General features: G+C 52.2%; 1 protein-coding gene across 2 annotated transcripts in view; it reads right to left on the reverse strand.

Annotated features, from left to right (window-relative positions):
* LOC311242868 (uncharacterized protein) overlaps positions 1-22,112 on the reverse strand; it is a 46,239-nt gene that overhangs the window by 7,083 nt on the left and 17,044 nt on the right. The window contains exons 2-3 of one of the 2 annotated variants that reach the window (XM_084331933.1): positions 20,769-20,828; positions 9,245-9,364 (exon numbers count right to left, since the gene is read on the reverse strand). In XM_084331933.1, the coding sequence (XP_084188059.1) occupies positions 9,245-9,364; positions 20,769-20,828 (180 nt within the window). The remainder of the gene's footprint in view (positions 1-9,244; positions 9,365-20,768; positions 20,829-22,112) is intronic. The other variant, XM_084331934.1, reaches the window with a different exon arrangement.

Here is a 22,112-nt window from a genome sequence, read left to right on the forward strand (position 1 = left end):
GAAGGTCAATGTAGAGTCCAATGTGACCCCAAGATACTTGAACTCATTTACAATGTCCAGCTCCGCCTCTCCCAGAAACACATTAGAGTGAGTGACCTCTACTGGTGACTTTGTGAACATCATACACACTGTTTTCTTGGTGTTAAGTGAAAGACATGATTTTGTTAGCCAGTTTTGAACATGAGTCATTGCAGATGTCAGAGTTGCAGAGGCATCTTGTATTGATTTTGCAGATGTAAAGATTACACAGTTGTCAGGATACATTTGGACATTGGTGTTATGGCATGCATCGGGTAGGTCATTGATAAATAATGAGAACAGTATTGGCCCAAGACTTGAACCCTTTGGAAGGCCTGTATAACAGTCAAGGTAGGGAGATTTGACACCATCAACACAAACACATTGCTTACTACTGGATAGATATGATTTCATCCACAATAGAGCTCTTTCAGATAAATTAAAATGTCTAAGTTTGGACAATAGAACCTGGTGGTTGACAGTGTCAAATGCCCGCTTCAGATCAACGAAGACGGCACCAACACAGTAATGTGTGTCCAGTGAGTATTTTACCTTTTCTAAGAACATACAGTTATAGCTGATTCTGTTGAATGATGGGCGCGGAACCCGAATTGCATGGGGTGCAAGAGGGTACAGCTTTTATTTAGATGTTCATTCAATAGCTTTACTACCCACTTCTCAGCTACTTTAAATATGACCGGGAGAATACTGATTGGCCGGTAGTTAGCAATGTCATTTTTTTTTCTCCAGATTTAAAGATTGGGGCAACCGTGGCCACCTTCAATGCTGAAGGAACAGTTGATTCCCTGAAGGACAGATTGACCAGATGTGTGATTGGGGGGACAAAAGATTCTATATGGGTTTTCAAAAAAATGGTATCAAGCCCTAGGCGTCCTTAGCTTTGGAACTGTTTAGTGTACCAATAATATTGGTCACCTCCAGCTCTGTTATTTCCTCTAAATTAAAAATAGGTTGTGCATGATTAATAGTGCTATGGATGGCATCAGATGGGGTAACACACTGTTATCTCCTGGACAGAATCCAAAAAGAAACAGTTGAATTGGGTGGCTAGAGTCAGTGGGGTTTTCACTAATTCATTATTAATTTTGAGTTCAAATTTTTTGTTGTTATGTTTGTTTTGTCTACCAATTAGTTTATTAATATGTTGCCAAATGATCTTACCATTCCCTTTAGCATCTTTGATCATGTCCAGGAAATAATTTGCTTTGGCCATTCGCATAGTATTTATTACTTGATTCCTCATTGAAGTGAATTTCTGTCTGTCTGTCTGCCTGTCAGCCAGGCCAGAATTCAGAAATGTTTTGAGCAGAAGGTCTCTTACTTTCATCTGTCTCCTACATTCATCATTCAACCAGGGCAACGTGTCCTTATTTCTTCTCTTTTGACTCCTCATCTTGTTGAAGGAGGACACAACTTCATTAATTGTTGCCAGGAATGACTCGCAGCCACTCTCTATGTCCTTATTTAGGATAATTTTACTCCAATCCTGCTCTTTAAGAGCTGCCACTAGATGGTGCTGTTGATTCTTTGGAACCGTGTTCTGATATACAGTAGGTCTAGATTTGAATGAATTAGAGAATCGTTGTTTTGTAAGCTTTCTTGAAAAGAAAATTGCATTGTGATCTGATATACCGGTAAAAAAATTATAGGTCTTAGTTATTCTTTCCAGTCGATTGGTAAACAGTAGGTCTATTCTAGTTTTTGAGGTAGGAGTTATCCTAGTAGGCTTTTCTATAAGTTGAGTAAAACCCAAGTAATCGGTAATCTGTTTAAGATTTTTCCTTTCCTTATTTACATCCCAGTTAAAGTTAAGGTCACCTACAACAATTATTTCCTTCTTAGAATCACAGTGATTGAGGGCGACCTTCAACTTATTATAGAAGTCTACCTTTGTTGAGGGTTTCCTATAAATACAAATGACACAGAAGGACATTTCGGGGGAGAGTGAAATGTTCACACCAATACATTCCAAATCTACTTCTCTTGGCCATTCAATTAGAGTACATTTCAAGGAGCTTTTAACATACAGCAGAACCCCTCCATGCCTGTCTTGGTCTCTGTCTTTCCTAAACACATTATAGCCAGGCATAGTTATTGCTGCCTGTGGAGAGGAATGGGTTAACCAAGTTTCTGTCTGACCTAAAAAGTCAATATTAGAATTGCAGAGTAGATGCTCTAGTAGTTGTTCACGTTTAGGTATCATACTCCGAATATTTAGGTGTCCCCCAAATAGCCCCTTTGTTTTACATTGTGGGTTCCAGACTATTTTGGATGCATTCAATGTTTTGAAGAATTTAGTTTTTCTGTGTCTTTTCACAACTGGATTCCTTTGTCTAGTTGGCATGGTTTGTTTGTCCATTTTATGACCAACAAGGCTGCGACTGTTCCCATGGGACACAATAATTACAGGGGAGGAAGGGTGTTGGTCCAGCTCAGCATCCAACACAAAGAAGGTGTTATGTCAGGCCACGATATTGGAGAAGTTTTTGGCCAGAGCTGCAATTCCATTGTGATTGGGGTGGAGATTGTCATGTTTGTAGAGTTTAGACTCAGTCCAAAATGAGTCAAAGTGGCTGATAAAGCCGTGTCCACAAGCTGAGCTGAAATGTCGCAGCCACTGATCGGCACTGTATAGTCGACTAAAATGTTCTGGGTGGGAATTAGACCGGAGAATGTACAGGTTTTCCCAAGGCTCTCTATCAGCTCTGCCAGCGCTTCGTAGTCTTTGGTGAGTTTGATGTGCCCGTATGTCTCGCGATGGTCTACTGATTGTTTACACCTGAGGCTGACGTCATTCACTCCCACATGCACGATTACTGTATGAGCAGATGGGTAGCGCTCCACAATGGATGGGATATGTTGGATTAGATCACCAGAAAAGGAGTACGAGATGCCCTTGGGAATCGGGACGTTTCTCACAATGGAATCCCCCATGAGGATGTATTCGGGAGGAGAAAATAAAGAGGGCTTGCCATTATTTGTGGTAGCCTGAGGAGGTAAATGACTAGCATCAGCTATGCTAGCTGTAGCAGCGTTATCAGCATGCGAGGAATCGAGGGAGGCTGTGGGGGCCAGCGGGGAACATTTTCGTGTACGCTTACCGGAGGGAGAGTGAGACGTAGACGTGACCTGGAAACGTTGCTGCCGGCAGAGGTGCGTTTCCTACGTGAGGTAGCCCCGTCTCCCTTCACCGTCTTGGACCAGGCAGCTAGTCCAGCGGCGCTATGTGGCCGAATTGGAGAAATCTCGGGGCAGTGAGACGGTGGCGTTTCACCGTGGAGTTGAAAAGGTTCCTCATCACGTCTCAGGGGATCAGGAAACTGCGGCGGGGTCAGCCTCCTTTTCTTTGGCTGCAATCCCTTTGTCTCCACCAAGGCCCAGGAGGATGGGGCTTGCTACTTGCGGCTAGCGTTAGCCCAGGGTAGGCAGCCAACGAAGCAGCGCTGCCACACCGGAGGGTCCGATCTGGGGAAGCTGCTCCTTGGATAACACCATGCTCGTCAGAAGAAGGTGATCTTGAGGCGTCTAAGCGTTCTGACAGTGGAGAATATCGGTTAGAGAGCATCGGGGAGTCCATGGGGTCGAAGAGAGGAAGGGATACCTTTCTTTTCCTCCTCACAACTGTTGCCCAGGAGGAGCGAGTAGGCGAGGGGACAGCGGCCGATGGCTCCAGACTATCCAGCCGGGACAGGAGCTCAGTTTGACGACTGAGAAGTTCCACAATGAGGTGCTCAATGGATTTAAGCTCAGCCCGTACTTCTATAATGTCCGAAGTCGCGGCCATACTTCCACGTCAGCGTCGCCAAGCCAACAAGCCAGGTAAGTAAACAACCTCCGAAATGTATGGATGTTGCTTGTGTGTGGCCAAGTTTTGCAGAGAGTGGTAAAAACAGGATAAAACGGGGTACAATCGGATAAAACACTTGATAAAAACGTGAGTATCAAACGTGACCGCAGCCCAATGCAGTAAACATTTCCCGGGAGCTCTTTGAAATGCAACCGTCCTCTCAGCAGTTCTGCTTTTGAAGTTGATTTCACCACAAAGGCGAAGACCACGGGGTCCTCAGTGAGTCCGACGCAGAGCGTCACTACACTCATATAACTATGGTTATAGACATAACCGTACATTATAAGTCGTGTAGCTCCGCTCTGCGTCATACTGGAATACAGGAGCTGAGCAGAGCGGAGCTCGACAAATGTACCCGCTGAGGCCCCCCACAACCATCAGAACCGGGGAGGACCCGAGCCCCCGGACCCCCCTAGCGGAGGACGGGAGGGTATCAGATCCGACCGTGCGAAGAGGAGTTTAGCAACTCAAACGCACAGTGTGAGCAGACCGTGGGACTTACCTTCCACAGAAGAACCCACAACTACACAAACGCGCAACCCACATGCCACTAGGGAACGAACAGGAAGAAATAAAACCCCCGTTACAACCCCTAATATCACGGGGTCAAGGGCAAAAACCCAACCCCGTGGCAAGGCCGTAGCAGCGGAGCGCGAAGGAGGACCCAGCCCCAGGAAGGGACTGGACCCCCCCGGAAAAGGGGGCCTGGTGAGGCCAACGACGCCGCAGCATCGAGACCCCACCAGGCGGTCACTAGTGACATCACCCCCCACATCGCCAGCGTATTCGGACAGGGCCCATCCAAGAGCAGGCCCTTCCCCCCTACAGCACGCCGCCCCGAAGCACTCAAGAGGCTACACCCACAGCGGGACCAGGCAGTGCACCGGGGAGACAACCCCCAAAAGAGGTCGATCCCTCAATCCAGGCAACAGGCCACTCGACCTGAGCCTGGAGCACTGCGGACTAGACAGGCGGCAAAGGGGTCTGCTGAAACAGCACCCCGGCGGAAGGGGCGTATGCTGGCATGCTGTGCACCATGTCGCAGCCTCCACAAAAAACCCTTGACTCTCTAGAGGGGCCGAGGCAGAGAAGGCTGACATGATTGGCAGACGTCATGAAAGGTGCGGGGGCACACTCACAGGTAGACGGGCCAAACCCGGCCTACCCAGAGAGTTGACTCCGCTACCAACACACCAGGGAACCAACCACCCCCTTGGTTCTAACATGAGGCGGTTGTTCCTATAACCCCCCAAGAAAAAACTCCAAAAACACAACTGCGGGTATACACTGGCTATACAGCAGTACAAGTGTTTCAGTTTTCAAGAAGGGGTTAACCCAGGCCAACGGAAACAAATTCGAACCCGGGCTTGGCGGACCGGGACGTACACAGGGATGCCAGAGGAGTTCTACAAGAACCACCTCAACAGCCCCCTCCCAGCCCCGCCAAGCAGGAGAAGAGAGGGGCGAAAAAGAATGGAGAAGGATCAGGCTCCTTCAGCACGGCGCAAGGTACAACACAACATGGACCAAGCAACAGTGAGGGATAACACGTAGTAACATAACCACGAACATCTCCATAACGTCAAACCCTGCAACGCCCAGACCGACCCGGCATTTTCCCCCCGAAAAAGCACAAGTCCCTCAGGGTACCAGAACTGCAGATCTGCACCCCGGTGGACAACGGGTTAACTGACCTGGTCCGGCACGACCAGAACCAGTCCCGTGCCCTAATCACGCCGCCATCCCCAGTCCCAGGAGGGGGGTAGTTACGCGTGTTGATCCAAAACATTATAGAGGGCTCCACCCAGACGGTCAGAACACAAAGCACCGCGCCCGGTGGCCCACCCCAACGGCGTGAGACCCCTCTACCAATGCTTTGATCTATTCTGTTAACATCCCCCAGAGATGAACGAGAATTCGTCGAGACAAGCCTAGTACACTGGCGCTCGGAAGAGACAAACTCCATCCCAGTTGCCCCATAAAAATGCTGTTTCAATGATGAGCAACCAAGGCGCGCAAGCCCATGCATGGTTCCTATCAGAAGCACCCAGGGCCAGCACTATGTACACGTCGAGACCCAAAACATATCAATGGACATTCTAACAAGAACCCAGATACCGTTCCTCCAAGCCGCCTGGGAGAACGACAAGAAGCCGCTTTTTTCACAGAAAAAAATACGGACATGGGTCCCATACGACGCGGCTGAGGGAAAACAACACCCCGTCAACCTGCTCCATAAAAGAGGGGACGGGAAGTGACGTACCCTATGGCGGGGGGAATCTCATGACTCAACCGACCATTACAGGCGAGGAGTCGGGGAACTCCATAAACAACACCCCGTCAACCTGCTCCACAAAAGAGGGGACGGGGAACCCCCAGAGAGACTTCCCACATGAGCAATAAATTGAAAAGACATATGCAACATTGAGCTATGTAACAATTGGACTAGGAGGAGGAGGCTCTGAAACTCTGAGGAGGCTCCCTCACTGAGAGGGAGGCTCTGAACTCACCGAGGAGGCTCTGAAACTCCGAGGAGGAGGCTCTGACCCAATATACACACTACTAGTAGGGAGCAGAGCAGAAGAACAAATCGTCTCTACTGCATTGCATCACCTACCAAGCTCAATACACATACAACAGAGCAGAACTTCTTTTTAAGTTCTACTCACCTTGACAATCTGAGGAGGCTCTGAAACTCTGAGGAGGCTCCCTCACTGAGAGGGAGGTTCTGAAACTCACCGAGGAGGCTCTGAAACTCCCTGAGGAGGAGGCTCTGAAACTCCCTGTAACAGAGGTCCACAACATGGAGCCTGAAAATAACTCACAAAAGTCTCACAACCAATAGAAACGCGCCCAGTGACGTACTCTATGGCGGGGAGAATTCCGTGGCCCACCGCCCAATATGGCGTGGGTCGTGGGACCAGGAAACTCCCCCCCCCCCCCCCTCCCTACCCTGTGATGGCGTGGCGCGCTGATCCAGCAACGTGACAGGAAGCCCGAAGGACAGGAGGCCCAACCCCCTGACCAATCAGAAAAAAGGGAGGGAGGTTTTATCAGTTCACCCCCTCATGACCCCTCACCCCTGATACGATGCAATGACAAAGTAGAGCCATGACACCAGTCATAGCGTGCTACATGAAGCGCCTGTACACCTGTCAAGGTAACAGCTTCACATAGCATGTGCGAACCTGCCACCTGAATTTTTACACCTTTTCCTAAAGGAAGAAAAAACACAGACCAAGAGAGAGGGCCCCTTTAAGGGCCCTGGTACAAGAGCTTACACATGTAACAATGTAACAATGTAGCAACATACGTTTTGGAAAAAACATCATTATTACAAAACATTCGGAAAGGGGAAGGAAGGAAGAGGGGGGAAGTGTCCAATGGACCCTTACCTGCACCAATGAACGCAGGCTGAGAGGACCGCAACAGGCTGGTCTCCGTTGACGAAGGCCTTCGCTGGCGGGGCAAAAGAAGCTAAGGCCGGCGAAATGCCCCCCCCCCCCCCCCCCCCCTCCAACAGCCGATCATGGTGCAGGGGCCGACTACATCTTCTGTCAAAGATGACGTCGTAGTCAGAGTGCTATGGCCTGCTATTCTCACGGCTAATGTTCAACGGTGTAGCACAAGCTAACAGCTAACTCCAGGCTAACTGGTAGCATCAGGCTAACGTTCCCAGCCGAGCGAGAGTACAGAGCTAGCGTCGTAGCTAACAGCTAACTGGCTAACAGGTAGCTCAACCCAACTAGAACGCAAGCTAAATGGCTACCACCGAAACTGCACAACGTGAGAACATAATATAGGCCAACACTTCAGACAGCCGCTGTCTGTCCCTCTCCTCATCCGAAGAGAGAAGAGGAAAAGAAGTCAACACAGTCTTCAGAACGGTGATTATCAGACACAGCGGTGCCGGCACAATTCCCTCATGGGCTGCAGCCGACTTGAGCGTGGAGACATTCCTATAACGAAACACCAAACCCACCTCCCTCCTCGCGCTGGGTAGATTTCATCTTGAAAGGCGGGGCCTCGCACGGTGACAGAGAGTATCCGTTTGTCCAGAGATCCGGGGGATTGAACCGCAGATTCGGATACGGTCCCAGGCAATAGAGCTCCCGATGAGGAGCTCATGTAGCGTGGGCGTCAAACCAGAACCCTCTCCACGCCGCTAAGAGGCAGCAAAAAAGGGTACCAGCCTGGAGCTGGCTTTCGTAAGTCGTGTAGCCATTCCCCCCATAGCAACACAACTGGCGCTCGCATATCAAAACCATCACCCACCCGGAGAGGCAGCTAGCCCTCACACAGCCGAACGCCTCTCAAGCAAAGTCCAACTGCAGAGCGGAGGTAATACCTGTCCAACTGCAGAGCTGGAGGAATGCCGGTGGGGATTAGGCCAGCGACGCGAGCTCCTAATACGAAAATGCCGGTGGAGGTCAGGATGATCATCATCTTCTAGACACCCCGGTGGCGAAGACATTATCGCTGTATTTCCTTGAAAATAGTGAGAGAGAAAATAAAAATATAATGTCAACGCAGCTCCTTCATCGTAGCTCCTCTTCAACATTTCACTAATCTCAAAGTGGTGTATACAGACACTCGCCGTGGTGAAAACAAGGAAGGAGCTGTTAGTATGGCCACACCCCTGCTTATGTTGTAGAGGAGCGGATGGGGGTGTGGCCAGGCGGATGGGTGTGTAAAAGTGCATGTGAACATTTATTCAGTGCTAGTACTGATATGGAAGTGGATTCCAGTATGACGCAGAGCGGAGCTACACGATTTATAACCCATGGCGCCCAATGTGTTTAATGTAAAACTAAACTAAACTGTTCAAACTACCCCTTTAAGACTAAACCTAACACACATTCAATGTTAAGACTAACCCAAGTAAAATGAAAATAAAAAGTATATTTCCTAAAAAGTATACTTTGTATTCAGAAAGTATACAAAATGTGTGTTAAATTTAAACTTAAGTCGTACGTTAAATTGCACTTAACCCTTTCACTACCACACTACAGAAGGTTAACCCTTTACTATCACACTACAGACGGTTAACCATCTGTAGTGTGATAGTAAAGGATTAACCTTCTGTAGTGTGGTAGTGAAAGGGTTAACTCTTTGTCATGTGGCACTGTGAAAGGGTTAAGATGCTTAAATATATTGAAATTAAGCTTTTTATTACTCATATTGCATATTAATGACTATCATATTAGAATTAGTACATGAAAGCACATAAGAAGTACCAAAAATACATTATAAATGGGTAGAAATATACTTTTAACACACTTAATAATATAGTAAAAATATACTTTGAGTATATACTTTAAATATACACTTTATTTTAGAAACTCAAAATGCGCTCACCTTGTCAGGCCACATCAGGCTGATGAAGAGGATCATGGGTAATCCTACAGTGAATACGTAAACCCCCCACAGCCAGGGCCGCTGCTGAGCGGCCAGCAGGAGGCGCTCTATCACACCTGCCTACAACACACACAATACACACACACACACACACACACACACACACACACACACACACACACACACACACACACACACACACACACACACACATCCACACACACACACACACACACACAAATACATGTATACATACACACACACACACACACACACACACACACACACACACAAAGACATGTATACATAACATACACACACACACACACACACACACACACACACACACACACACACACACACACACAAAGACATGTATACACACACACACACACACAAAGACATGTATACATAACATACACACACACACACACACACACACACACACACACAAAGACATGTATACATACACACACACACACAAAGACATGTATACACACACACACACACACACACTGGACTTCAGTATCTCCACCAAGCAAAGGGAGGGATTATGCGTGTGTGTGTGTGTGTGTGTGTGTGTGTGTGTGTGTGTGTGTGTGTGTGTGTGTGTGTGTGTGTGTGTGTGTGTGTGTGTGTGTGTGTGTGTGTGTGTGTGTGTGTGTGTGTGTGTGTGTGTGTGTGTGTGTGTGTGTATATGTAGCAGGGTGGATTATCCCTGCTTCGTGGGAACTGTGGGGTGCGGTCAATAGGTAGCGAGACACAGTAGCACTCTGGCCAGCTGCACCTCCGTCTTTGGGGTCCAGAGCGTCAACTGGAGGCCGGCAGTGGGGATGTATGAGGCCCAGGGTTTACAAACCTGGTCCGGTACTCTGGTCTTCCTCCCTCTCTCTGGAGCGGTCAGCAGTACACCCCAACACACCCTCACCCCCCCACGATTGTCTCTTTTGCCCTCCCACACCTAATGACCGTATGGTAAAGAAATAACTGGGTTCCCCCCGCAAGCAGTACCCTCCCTTAGTGATACCAGAAACCTTACAATGGAAATGAAAGGTAGAATAGGAAGGGGTTAAGATTAGGGTTAGAAGTAATAAAAGACACGCACACAATGCTCCCGTCAGCTGGAGGAGTGTATTGTCGCTCGGCCTAATTACAACAATGCTACGTTTGGTGATTATTGCACCACAGGTCTCCATACAATAATCACACTGGCATGAATCAATGGCATGTATCACTTATTATATTACACCCAGGCACCAAGTGCTCTCAGGGACCCAGACTAAACGCTGCCCACGTCTGGGCGGAGCACAGTATTTACCTTCTCTAAGGAATTACTCTCATACTGTCTCCGGTGGAGAATATGGGGAAGGAAGGGGGAGCATAGGGGAGAGAATAAAGGGGTCCACTGAATGGGAAATAGTTATCAAATACACGCCTTATAACACTAAAAAAAAAGGAATAAAATAAAAGGGTGAGCTCACAAAATACCTATAAGTCCTATCTTAATGCCGGCATTTATAGTTTGGGGCGCCCCTATGAACTGGTAGTAGCAACGTTACTTTCGCCCGCGGGCTGCACCACACTGTGTACTGTATATGAAACCGGGAGCATCAAGGCTCATTTGTACTCATCCGAAATGGCCGCCTCGCCACTCCACTGTTGTCCGGGATGCAAGATGGCGGCTGGCGCTCTCACGAGGATGGCAGCAGGCGGAGCTAGGCAGAGAGGCAGCGCCGGCTGAGAGTGTGCACTGAGTGATGGCGGCCCCCGTGGGATGGGCGGGACTCCAGTCGGTCGCAGGCAGCCTGGTGCAGATCTGAGTGAAGCTCTCCGGGGCAGGCTGAACGCAGGCAGCCGGTCGCAGGTCTGGTCGAAGTAGGCCGGAGCAGACTGGTTGTTGGCCCACGTTTGTCCTGGGGCGCACGCTCTATACCGCTCACTGTAACTACTGTAACCCGGTGCTTAAAGACTGAGATAATTATTTAACCGCACGTTACCTATACCGCATACTGTAACTGCTATAACCCGATGGCTAGTGCATGTCTCTGCACTCATTGTTCATATAATATCGCCGGTACTGCTAGGCTATCGTGTCCACTAGCCAGTACTCGTTATCACCCGTTGTCCTCTTACGGGGCTCCCTGGCATAACATCAGCAACGGGCTATCCAGAGCCCCGTTCGCTGTGACTACTCGCTGTCAAGTTCATTACCGAAGAGAGCGCGACTTCCGCTCGACTCCTCTCTTTATCATCTCCCAGCTCTCGCCGCCACTCTCTGCCTGCTACTGCCCCCTGCAGGTCCCGCCTGCCAGTCACAAGGGGAGACGCATTGTAGAATAAGAATCCATACTGTCATTTATAATCCGTATTCCAATGCTCTTCGGAAGGGGACGTTTGTGTCATTGCTCGTGTGAATCAATGACACTAGTTAGAATGTCTTTGTGTACAAAAAGGGATATAAACACAGTCAGCAGTTCTGAATAATATACCATATTTTCCAGACTGCTACATTTCCCCCCACTTTGAACTTGCTAAGTCCTCTGCAAGTTAACAACAAAACACACGCATGCATGAAAACGGTCCTGAGACCAACAGTTCCACACATCGATTGACAATCACACATTATGCTAACAGTCTCACACACTCCTTCATGAGTTGGACACACTGTTCAACAAACACGCTCTTGAGCACATAGTCCTGACGATACCGAACGGGTAGCCGACCTCTGGTGCTCCTCTGAGGCCGAGCGGGCTCCACTCTGGGGGGTTCCACCTCCCCCGCCTCCGACTCCGTGTCGGATTCTTCAGTGTCTGTCGGCGGGTCATGGACCACGGCCTCGCCCTCCGGGGCCATCGGTGGACCGCCCACGGCCTCCTCTTCGACTCCGTCTCTGCCGCCTTCCCCATCCTCTCCTGAGGGGGTCGACTCCACCTCTGACTCGGCGCTCGCGGCCTCCTCAGGGGCGTCTCGCAGGTACCCGGGGTGGTTACACGCCCTAGGATGCGGTTCCCGCCGGTGCCCAAAAGTACCTCCGATGTCTGATTCGGACGAGCTCCGCGGTGCCACCGGGATCTGTCGAGGGGCCCTCCCCCGCACTTCCGGGTCAGAAGCCGGGAAGGGACAGGTCTTGAGCTGGTCTCGATGCACGGTCCTTTTTGGACCCCCTGCTTCGGGCCTGACCGTGAACACAGGCGTCCCTTCGTGGCTCTGCTTAACCACCACATACCACGTAGGCTCCCACTTGTCCTGTATCTTATTACGGTCCCGGATTCGGTGGTCGCGTATCAGGACCCGGTCTCCGGCCCGCAGGAGTGCACCTCTGCTATTCCTGTCGTAAATTCTCTTGCGTCGATGGGACGCCTGCTTCGCCGTGGCCTCAGCTGCCTCCGTGGCGGCCTTTAGTCGCTCGTGATGACTCTGCACCCACTCGTCTAGGTCCGCCGCCCCCTCCTCAATGACGTATCTGCCCCCCAAGACATCCCGGGGCATCCTAGCGTCCCTCCCGAAGAGCAGGTAGAAGGGAGAGTATCCCGTAGAGGAGTGCACGTGGCAGTTGTACGTAAGTACCAACTCGGGTAGGTGCTCCTTCCAGTCCCGCTTCTTCTCTGCGGGCAGACTACGCAGCATGTCATGCATTGTCCGATTGAACCTCTCGCATTGCCCATTCCCCTGGGGATGGTAAGGCGTGGTGCGGCTCTTTGAAATTGCGTACAGTCGACAGAGCTCCTTGATGACGCTCGACTCGAAATTCCGCCCTTGATCGGCATGGAGTCGGGCAGGGCAACCGTAATACACGAACCAGTGCTTGATGATGGCAGCGGCGGTGGTCTTCGCAGTCTGGTCTTTGGTCGGTATGGCAATAGTGAATCTGGTGAACATATCGGTCAGCACCAGTACGTTCTCGTAGCCACCCGCCGACCTCTCCAATACGGTGAAGTCCATGGCCAGGACCTCCATGGGTGCCGTCACGTTAGTGCAGGTCATCTGGGCCTGGGCTTTAGGGAACACATCGCGGGCTAATGCACATCGCTTGCATTGCTGCACCCAGTTCTTCACCTCTTCTGCCATTCCGATCCAGTAGTAACTTCGCCTCATCAGGTCCACTGTCCCTTGTCCTCCGTAGTGTCCTCCATCTTCGTGTTGGGTCTCGTAGATCCTCCGTCGCAGGGCCGTGGGCACCACCAGCTGCAGAACCTCCTCCCCGTCTCGGGGGTCACTGACACGTCGAAACAGTACTTGTTGGTGCAGACGAAACCGCTCCCACTGCCCGTATAACTTGCGGAGTCTCGGGTCCCCCTCTTTCAACTGTACTTTGGTGGGAGGGACTCCCCGGGTCACTGCCCGCCACACCGGACCCAACTCGGGGTCGTCCGCCTGTAGCTGCCGCATTTCCGCCCAGTCATACCCGCTGTTCCCTTTCTGTATCGCTATCCGACAAGCACTGGCGCTCGGGACCTCCCATGCCTCGGTCGGTCTCTCGGGGCCTAATAGGGCCCGTACATCTTCCGCTGGGACCAAGACGTAGCCATCGCGGGCGCCTGAGGCGGGGGCGCACAATGAGGCGGTTCGTTCCGGTAGGCCTTGACGGGTGTGAGTGCCGGTCGCGGGTATTGTTAGGAAGTCTTTTTCGGTGTCTTCCACCTCAGGTTCGGTCCGCATCGGCATGCGCGACAGGGCGTCTGCGTTCTGGTTGAGTCGACCAGGCTTGTACTGGACCACGAAGTCGTACTCTGCGAGCTGAGCGTTCCAGCGCTGCTCTACTGCTCCCAGGTTGGCCGTACCGAGGTGTTTCAATGGGTTGTGGTCGGTGATCACGGTGAACTGGGCGTACATCAAGAGGTCTCGGAACTTCTCCGTGACTGCCCACTTCAAGGCGAGGAGTTCCAGCTTGAAGGCGCTGTAGTTTTGATCATTCCTTTCGGACCCACGCAGACCTCGGCTCGCAAAGGCGATGACTCGCTCCACGCCCTCTTGCTTCTGGCTTAGTACCGCTCCCAGTCCCAAATAGCTCCCGTCCGTGGTCACTATGAAGGGGAGTTGGAGGTCGGGGTAGGCCAGCACCGGAGGCGTCAAGAGGCACTCCCGCAGATGATCGAAGGCCGTCTGACACTGCGGAGTCCACTTGAAGGCCTCGGGCCGGCCTTTAGCGAACCCCTTCTTTTCTTTGCCCATCAGGGCATGCAGGGGCTGGGCCACTTGGGCGAAGCGGGGCACGAATTGCCGATAATAGGACAGGAACCCGATAACCTGCCTCACCTCCTTCGCAGAGCGTGGCGCTGGCCAGTCCTCCAGCGCCTTCACCTTGTTGGTGTCGACCTGTACGCCGGCCGCGGAGACAATGTGCCCCAGGAATTTGACCTCGGTCTTCAGAAGGAAGCACTTTCGGGGCTTGAGCTTGAGCCCATGTTCCCGCAGTCGTCCAAACACCAGATCCAACTTCTGGCAATGGCTCTCGAAGTCCCGGGCGAACACCAAGACGTCGTCCAAGTAAACGAGTAGGACGTCGAAGGCCAGGTCTCCCAGCACGGCGGTCATCAACCGCTGGAAGGTTGCGGGTGCGTTACACAAGCCGAAGGGCATGCGGGTCCACTGATAGAGGCCGAAGGGCGTCGTGACGGCTGTTTTCTCTTGATCCTCTTCTTTCACCGCCACTTGGAAGTAGCCAGTGGTGAGGTCGAGTGAGGAGAAGATCTTGGCCTGCCCCAAGGCGTCTAGGCGTGCACGTATCCGCTTCAAGGCCCTCGACCTAGCATACCGTGCGGCAAAGGGAACCGCTCCCGCCTACCTCCGGTCAATGGTCTCTAACTACACACCCTCAAGACCCCTACGCTCTGCATCTTCTGGCCGCCTCAGATCTACTCCTATCCAAGCTCCCGGAGGGTCATCAAAGAGAAGCCGCCTATTCTCAGTCCTTGCCCCACAATGGTGGAATGAACTACCCATCCCAGTTAGGACAGCCGAATCCCGTCCAATCTTTCGCCGTCGACTAAAGACTCACTTCTTCAACCATTATCTGAAATGATAAAAAAAAAAAAAAAAGAAAAAAAAAAAAACCTAACCCCGACTAACCTTAATGTCATGCACTTGTCCTAATAAACTAACCTACACTGTAACACGCAACACTTTGATGAACATTGTTACTCAGCTGATAGAGTTATACCCTTCTTGCTGTCTTGTCGCACAGAACTTGTAAGTCGCTTTGGATAAAAGCGTCAGCTAAATGACTAAATGTAAATGTAAATGTAGGGACTCCTCGATGCGAGGTAGGGGGTAGGCATCTCGGTGCGTCACGTTATTGAGGCGGCGGTAGTCACAGCAGAACCACACGGAGCCGTCTTTCTTTATGACGATCACGGCCGGTGACGCCCACGGGCTGCAGCTCTCTACTAGCACCCCCTGGTCCACCAGGTCTTGTACGTGCCGCTTCACTTCTTGAAACACGTGGGGCGGTATTCGGCGATGCCGTTGCTTGACCGGGGACGCGTTGCCGGTGGGGACGTAGTGAGTGACCGTGGTAGTGTAACCATAGTCCCCGTCATCAACGGAGAACACCGCCTTGTGTTTCTCCAATACTTGATTCAGCCGGCTCACTTGGGCCGGTGTGAGATCCTGCAGGTTCGCCTGTACGGCCACGGCGAGCCCGCGGGTCTTCCCGTCCGGCTCCGCCTCTGGCGGGCGGTCCCGAGTCTCAATCACCATCACTCGGACGCCTCCGTCTACTTCCTCCACGGTCACTCTCTCCTTAGGCCGTACCTGACGGGGGCAGTGGATCTCCGCCAACCTGGCCCGGGGTCGGAGCACCATCTCGACGTTGGTCGGGTTCAACACCCGCACAGGCACTCTCCCCTGTCGGGCGTATGCCACCACGTTCGCCACCAATAGTCCGGGAGGCAGGTTGGCACTCGGCGTGTGCTCTATCATCACGGGACGCCGCATCCCCGCTGTCGTCTCACAACGCCCTGAGACGACCACTTCGCTGTGCGGGGGAATGACCACTGGCTCCCTGCCGGCCACTTTGACGTACCCCATCCTTCCCGGGGCGATACACTCTCGGGCTTCCTGGGCCATGGCGGCGACCACACGGCGGATTGCGACGCTCCCAGCCTCGACACGTCTTCGGCTCGCCGGCCGCATCCCCTTGATCCCCTTGAACAGGCCATCTACCCCGCCGAGCACGTTCATGCCTAGAAGTCCCGGGATGGCGTCTCCTGTGGCCACTCGGCCTGAATCGTCTTTTAGTATGAATATGCATTTCCCCCGGAAATGTCATATCTAGGCACTTCACTTCGGCGTAGAGACACCCCACCACTGGGATCTCCAACCCGTTGGCGGCGAAGAGAGTGATCCAGTTGAAGGGGGTCAACCTCGACCGCGGGAAGTGTCTGCGGAAGTGGCTTTCAGTCATGGTGGTGACTTCGGCGCCGGTGTCGAAGAGGCAGCGGGTCTCGACCCCGTCAATCTGGACGTCTAAGGTGAGACATTCCCCTTGCATGTCTTGCGTCTCAGTGCCCCCTGCGGCCGAGTCGGCGACTCCGGTTACGACGCCGTTGACTGCCCTTCGGGGTCCGGGTCGGTACCCTGACGAGCCCGGAACTTCGGGGTTGGGGCCAGGGGCTGGGTGGGGCTCGCTGGCGTGACGGGGGCAATCCCTGCTGATGTGGCCCGGCTGATTGCAGGCATAGCAAATCAACCTGCCCTCTTCGTCCCGGCGGGGCGGTTCCCGCTTAGCGGCGGCCGCGTCGTCTCTGCGTCGCCGTCCGGGGCCGCCTCTCTGGGTCGCGTCCCGCGTCTGTTGGACGACCTGGAAGAGTTGCTCCTGACATGCGCCCAGCCGCTCTTGCCCTGCGAAGAGCTGCTTAAACGCTTCCTGTATTGCGTCTCCGCTCATCGGGGCCTCTCGTCCTCCTGCGGCTGCGGCGTGGACCAGGGCCTGGGCGCCACCCCTAGTGGGGGGCAGGACCATCTCCTCTTCCGACCAGTCTATCGCCGCCAGCATCAATTCAAGAAACGTCCGCTCCCCGTTCTCTTTTATGGACTTCCTCATCTCCCGTCGCAGCATCCCATCCTTCAGGCCTCCCTCAAACTGCTCCTGCAGCCGGGCGGCAGGATCCGCGACTCGTTGGGGTTCTCGGCCCTGTATGCGACGCATCTGCTCTTGTAGATCGTACGCAAACTCCCTCACGGTCTCGCCATCTCTTTGTCGGCGGTCGAGAAACTCTCTCAGGCGGGCACTGACCGAGGTCTTGTCTCCGTATGTCTCCTGCAGCACCCGGAACACGGCGTCCGGCTCCGGGGCGGTCCCTTCTAGCACGAAGCGCACTGTCCGTTTAGCCTCGCCTTTTAGATGCTGTTGTACGAACTCCGCCTGTTCGTCACCGGGCACTCTGCTGCTCCGAAAATGCACTTTCATGTCTCGGATCCAGTCTTCCACCAGCGGCTCTCCTCTCTCTTTCCCCCCTCCGAACTCGCTGCACTTGCGGTCCCGTTGGACGTACACGGTGGAGGGGCCGGTGCGGGGTTCGCGGCTGTCCCGGTCGAGAGCTGCTTGGGTCTTTTCCAGGACCAGCGCCTGTCGGTCCAGGAGGCCGGCGTGTGTGTGGGTTCTGTTCGTCAGGGCCTTCACCTGCGCGGTCAATTCCTCCATGGTTTCGGCCTCCTCCTCCTTTACCTCGGCGGCGGCATCCTGGCCGTCTCGTTGCTCTTTTAGGGCCACCTGGGTGTAACGCTTTTCTTGAAGGGCCAGTTCGGTCATCTCATTCATCACTTCGGCTTGCTGCGCCAGTAGTGTCGTCTTCGCCCGACACTCCTCCTGCAGTTCCTCTAACTCCGCCGCCCTTTCCTGCGCGGCGTGAGCCTCCCTTTTCTGTATCTCGGTGACGGCGTCCCGGCCCTCTCGTAGCTCCTGTAGGGCCGCCCGAGTGTAGAGGGCTTGGTCAGTCAACTCTTTCATGGCTGCGGCTTGCTGCTGTAGCAGTGCCGTCTGGCACTGCTTCTGCAGCGTCTCCAACACCGCCGCCATCTCCTCAGACATCGTGGGTCTCTTGGTCGTCACTTACGAGGGAGTGGATTAGGATGTTGATCCTGTTCGTGACGCCAAATGTAGCAGGGTGGATTATCCCTGCTTCGTGGGAACTGTGGGGTGCGGTCAATAGGTAGCGAGACACAGTAGCACTCTGGCCAGCTGCACCTCCGTCTTTGGGGTCCAGAGCGTCAACTGGAGGCCGGCAGTGGGGATGTATGAGGCCCAGGGTTTACAAACCTGGTCCGGTACTCTGGTCTTCCTCCCTCTCTCTGGAGCGGTCAGCAGTACTCCCCAACACACCCTCACCCCCCCACGATTGTCTCTTTTGCCCTCCCACACCTAATGACCGTATGGTAAAGAAATAACTGGGTTCCCCCCGCAAGCAGTACCCTCCCTTAGTGATACCAGAAACCTTACAATGGAAATGAAAGGTAGAATAGGAAGGGGTTAAGATTAGGGTTAGAAGTAATAAAAGACACGCACACAATGCTCCCGTCAGCTGGAGGAGTGTATTGTCGCTCGGCCTAATTACAACAATGCTACGTTTGGTGATTATTGCACCACAGGTCTCCATACAATAATCACACTGGCATGAATCAATGGCATGTATCACTTATTATATTACACCCAGGCACCAAGTGCTCTCAGGGACCCAGACTAAACGCTGCCCACGTCTGGGCGGAGCACAGTATTTACCTTCTCTAAGGAATTACTCTCATACTGTCTCCGGTGGAGAATATGGGGAAGGAAGGGGGAGCATAGGGGAGAGAATAAAGGGGTCCACTGAACGGGAAATAGTTATCAAATACACGCCTTATAACACTCAAAGAAAAGGAATAAAATAAAAGGGTGAGCTCACAAAATACCTATAAGTCCTATCTTAATGCCAGCATTTATAGTTTGGGGCGCCCCTATGAACTGGTAGTAGCAACGTTACTTTCGCCCGCGGGCTGCACCACACTGTGTACTGTATATGAAACCGGGAGCATCAAGGCTCATTTGTACTCATCCGAAATGGCCGCCTCGCCACTCCACTGTTGTCTGGGATGCAAGATGGCGGCTGGCGCTCTCGCGAGGATGGCAGCAGGCGGAGCTAGGCAGAGAGGCAGCGCCGGCTGAGAGCGTGCACTGAGTGATGGCGGCCCCCGTGGGATGGGCGGGACTCCAGTCGGCCGCAGGCAGCCTGGTGCAGATCTGAGTGAAGCTCTCTGGGGCAGGCTGAACGCAGGCAGCCGGTCGCAGGTCTGGTCGAAGTAGGCCGGAGCAGACTGGTTGTTGGCCCACGTTTGTCCTGGGGCGCACGCTCTATACCGCTCACTGTAACTACTGTAACCCGGTGCTTAAAGACTGAGATAATTATTTAACCGCACGTTACCTATACCGCATACTGTAACTGCTATAACCCGATGGCTAGTGCATGTCTCTGCACTCATTGTTCATATAATATCGCCGGTACTGCTAGGCTATCGTGTCCACTAGCCAGTACTCGTTATCACCCGTTGTCCTCATACGGGGCTCCCTGGCATAACATCAGCAACGGGCTATCCAGAGCCCCGTTCGCTGTGACTACTCGCTGTCAAGTTCATTACCGAAGAGAGCGCGACTTCCGCTCGACTCCTCTCTTTATCATCTCCCAGCTCTCGCCGCCACTCTCTGCCTGCTACTGCCCCCTGCAGGTCCCGCCTGCCAGTCACAAGGGGAGACGCATTGTAGAATAAGAATCCATACTGTCATTTATAATCCGTATTCCAATGCTCTTCGGAAGGGGACGTTTGTGTCATTGCTCGTGTGAATCAATGACACTAGTTAGAATGTCTTTGTGTACAAAAAGGGATATAAACACAGTCAGCAGTTCTGAATAATATACCATATTTTCCAGACTGCTACATATACATGTATTTGTGTGTGTGTGTGTGTGTGTGTGTGTGTGTCTGTGTGTCTGTGTGTGTGTCTGTCTGTCTGTCTGTCTGTCTGTCTGTCTGTCTGTCTGTCTGTCTGTCTGTCTGTCTGTCTGTCTGTCTGTCTGTCTGTCTGTCTGTCTGTCTGTCTGACCCCTCTGCAATTATAGTTATCAGCTATAGCTACCAGGGGCAACAAGCTAACGTTAGCTCCACAGCCAATCAGGGTTTGACAACCTGTAAAAGCAGAAAAACCAATCCTCGCCCTCAGCCAATGAAAACGATGGGGGCGGGGTTTGGAGCAAACGTCGCTTGCCAATCACATGGTTTCATACACGGCCCATACTAGGTGTGACCTCATTTTGACAAGGAGCAGCTCCTGAGTGGAGTTTGTTTCCCCGGCGACCAACCGACCAATGACAGCTTGGTCGACTAAAACTCTTCTCATCGACTAACGTTTGGTCAACTAGGGGGCAAACCCTAACGATGATTATTATTATTATAGCTGCCATGTCCTGCTGACAATTTGTAAGTCGCTTTGGATTAAAGCGTCAGCTAAATGTAACTGTGAATTATTATTAATAGTTAATGAATCAGGACTTACCTCTACTTTAGCTGTGACTGGAGTTATGAAGGTCAGCAGCAAGCACAACCACGGCCCCATCTGACACACACACACACACACACACACACACACACACACACACACACACACACACACACACACACACACACACACACACACACACACACACACACACACACACACACACACACACACAGTGTACTGAGGTCATATTAGTTGGCTAGATTTCAGATATTTAACACATTGCGCTGCTCTACTGTTGGTCTGGGGAGGGGGTGTAGACCACCACGTGCCTCCTCTGATACATGTGGAATCGCCAGCCGCTTCTTTTCACCTGACATCGAGGAGTTTCACTGGTTCATGCCGTGGTGCCTCCGGCTTGGTCGGTCGTCCATACAGACACAATTGGCAGTGTCAGCGGGTGGAAAGCCGGCGGCGTGGGTCCTGGTCGTTGTAAACAGCGACTCCTACACGTCGGTCGGGGCGCCTGCACAGCGAGGGAGGGAACTGGGGAAGGTAGTGTGATCCTCCCACGCGTTACACTTCACCCAATGAGAGTCCTCGCTGGCAGGTGAAAAGAGGCTGCTGGCTGTCTCCTATATGTATCGGAGGAAGCGTCTGATAGACTTCAGGGCTCCCTAGACCGGCAAGTGGGGGGAAAATGCGCGCAACGACCAGGAAGGGGATGGGGGAATTGGCATGAGCGACTAAATTGGGACGGGAGGAGAAATACAGAAAAATAGGAGAAGAAAAAAGTTGATTAAAAAAAAGAAGATTTTAGAGGTTCTTGCACCCGGTTACCCGGTTGCTGACGTTTCTGTTTCCCTCTGAGATTATAATTCCTGGTTCCTACCCTCTCAGTGAACCGTTATTGGATGGGGGTTGGAAGAGAGTTGTGTGAAGCTTTGAACATGATTTCGGCAGTTCTAAGTATGATCAAGTCCCATACTTTAGATTTAGATAATACTAGATGACGACTTCGACCTCAGCCGCCCACATGGCTTGGCTGGAGGCTGTAAACTCTTTCTGAAAGTCCACAGGTCCCAGGTCAGGAGTGCTTTTAACGTTCCACATTAGTCTTTCCTGCTGGAGGTATCAAAGACCCTGCAGTCAAACAGGCTCTTTCTCCATTCATACCTGGGGCAAACCCCCCCGGCCCCGGCTGCCTGAGGGAGGGCCCCCATCACAAACCAAACACACCCTGACATCAGTTAAGGGAGCGTTTGATTAGAATAAACACTGACTGATGAAAGGGAAAGAGACGTTTCACTTGACTTTCACCTTCAGAAGGAACTTAACTATACTTAGAGTGCTTTCTAGGGCGCAACCGAATCTCTTGTCCGGAATCAATGCGCTGCCAAG

Source organism: Notolepis coatsorum, assembly GCF_963971535.1.
Source record: "Notolepis coatsorum genome assembly, chromosome: 16".
NCBI classification, from domain to species: domain Eukaryota; kingdom Metazoa; phylum Chordata; class Actinopteri; order Aulopiformes; family Paralepididae; genus Notolepis; species Notolepis coatsorum.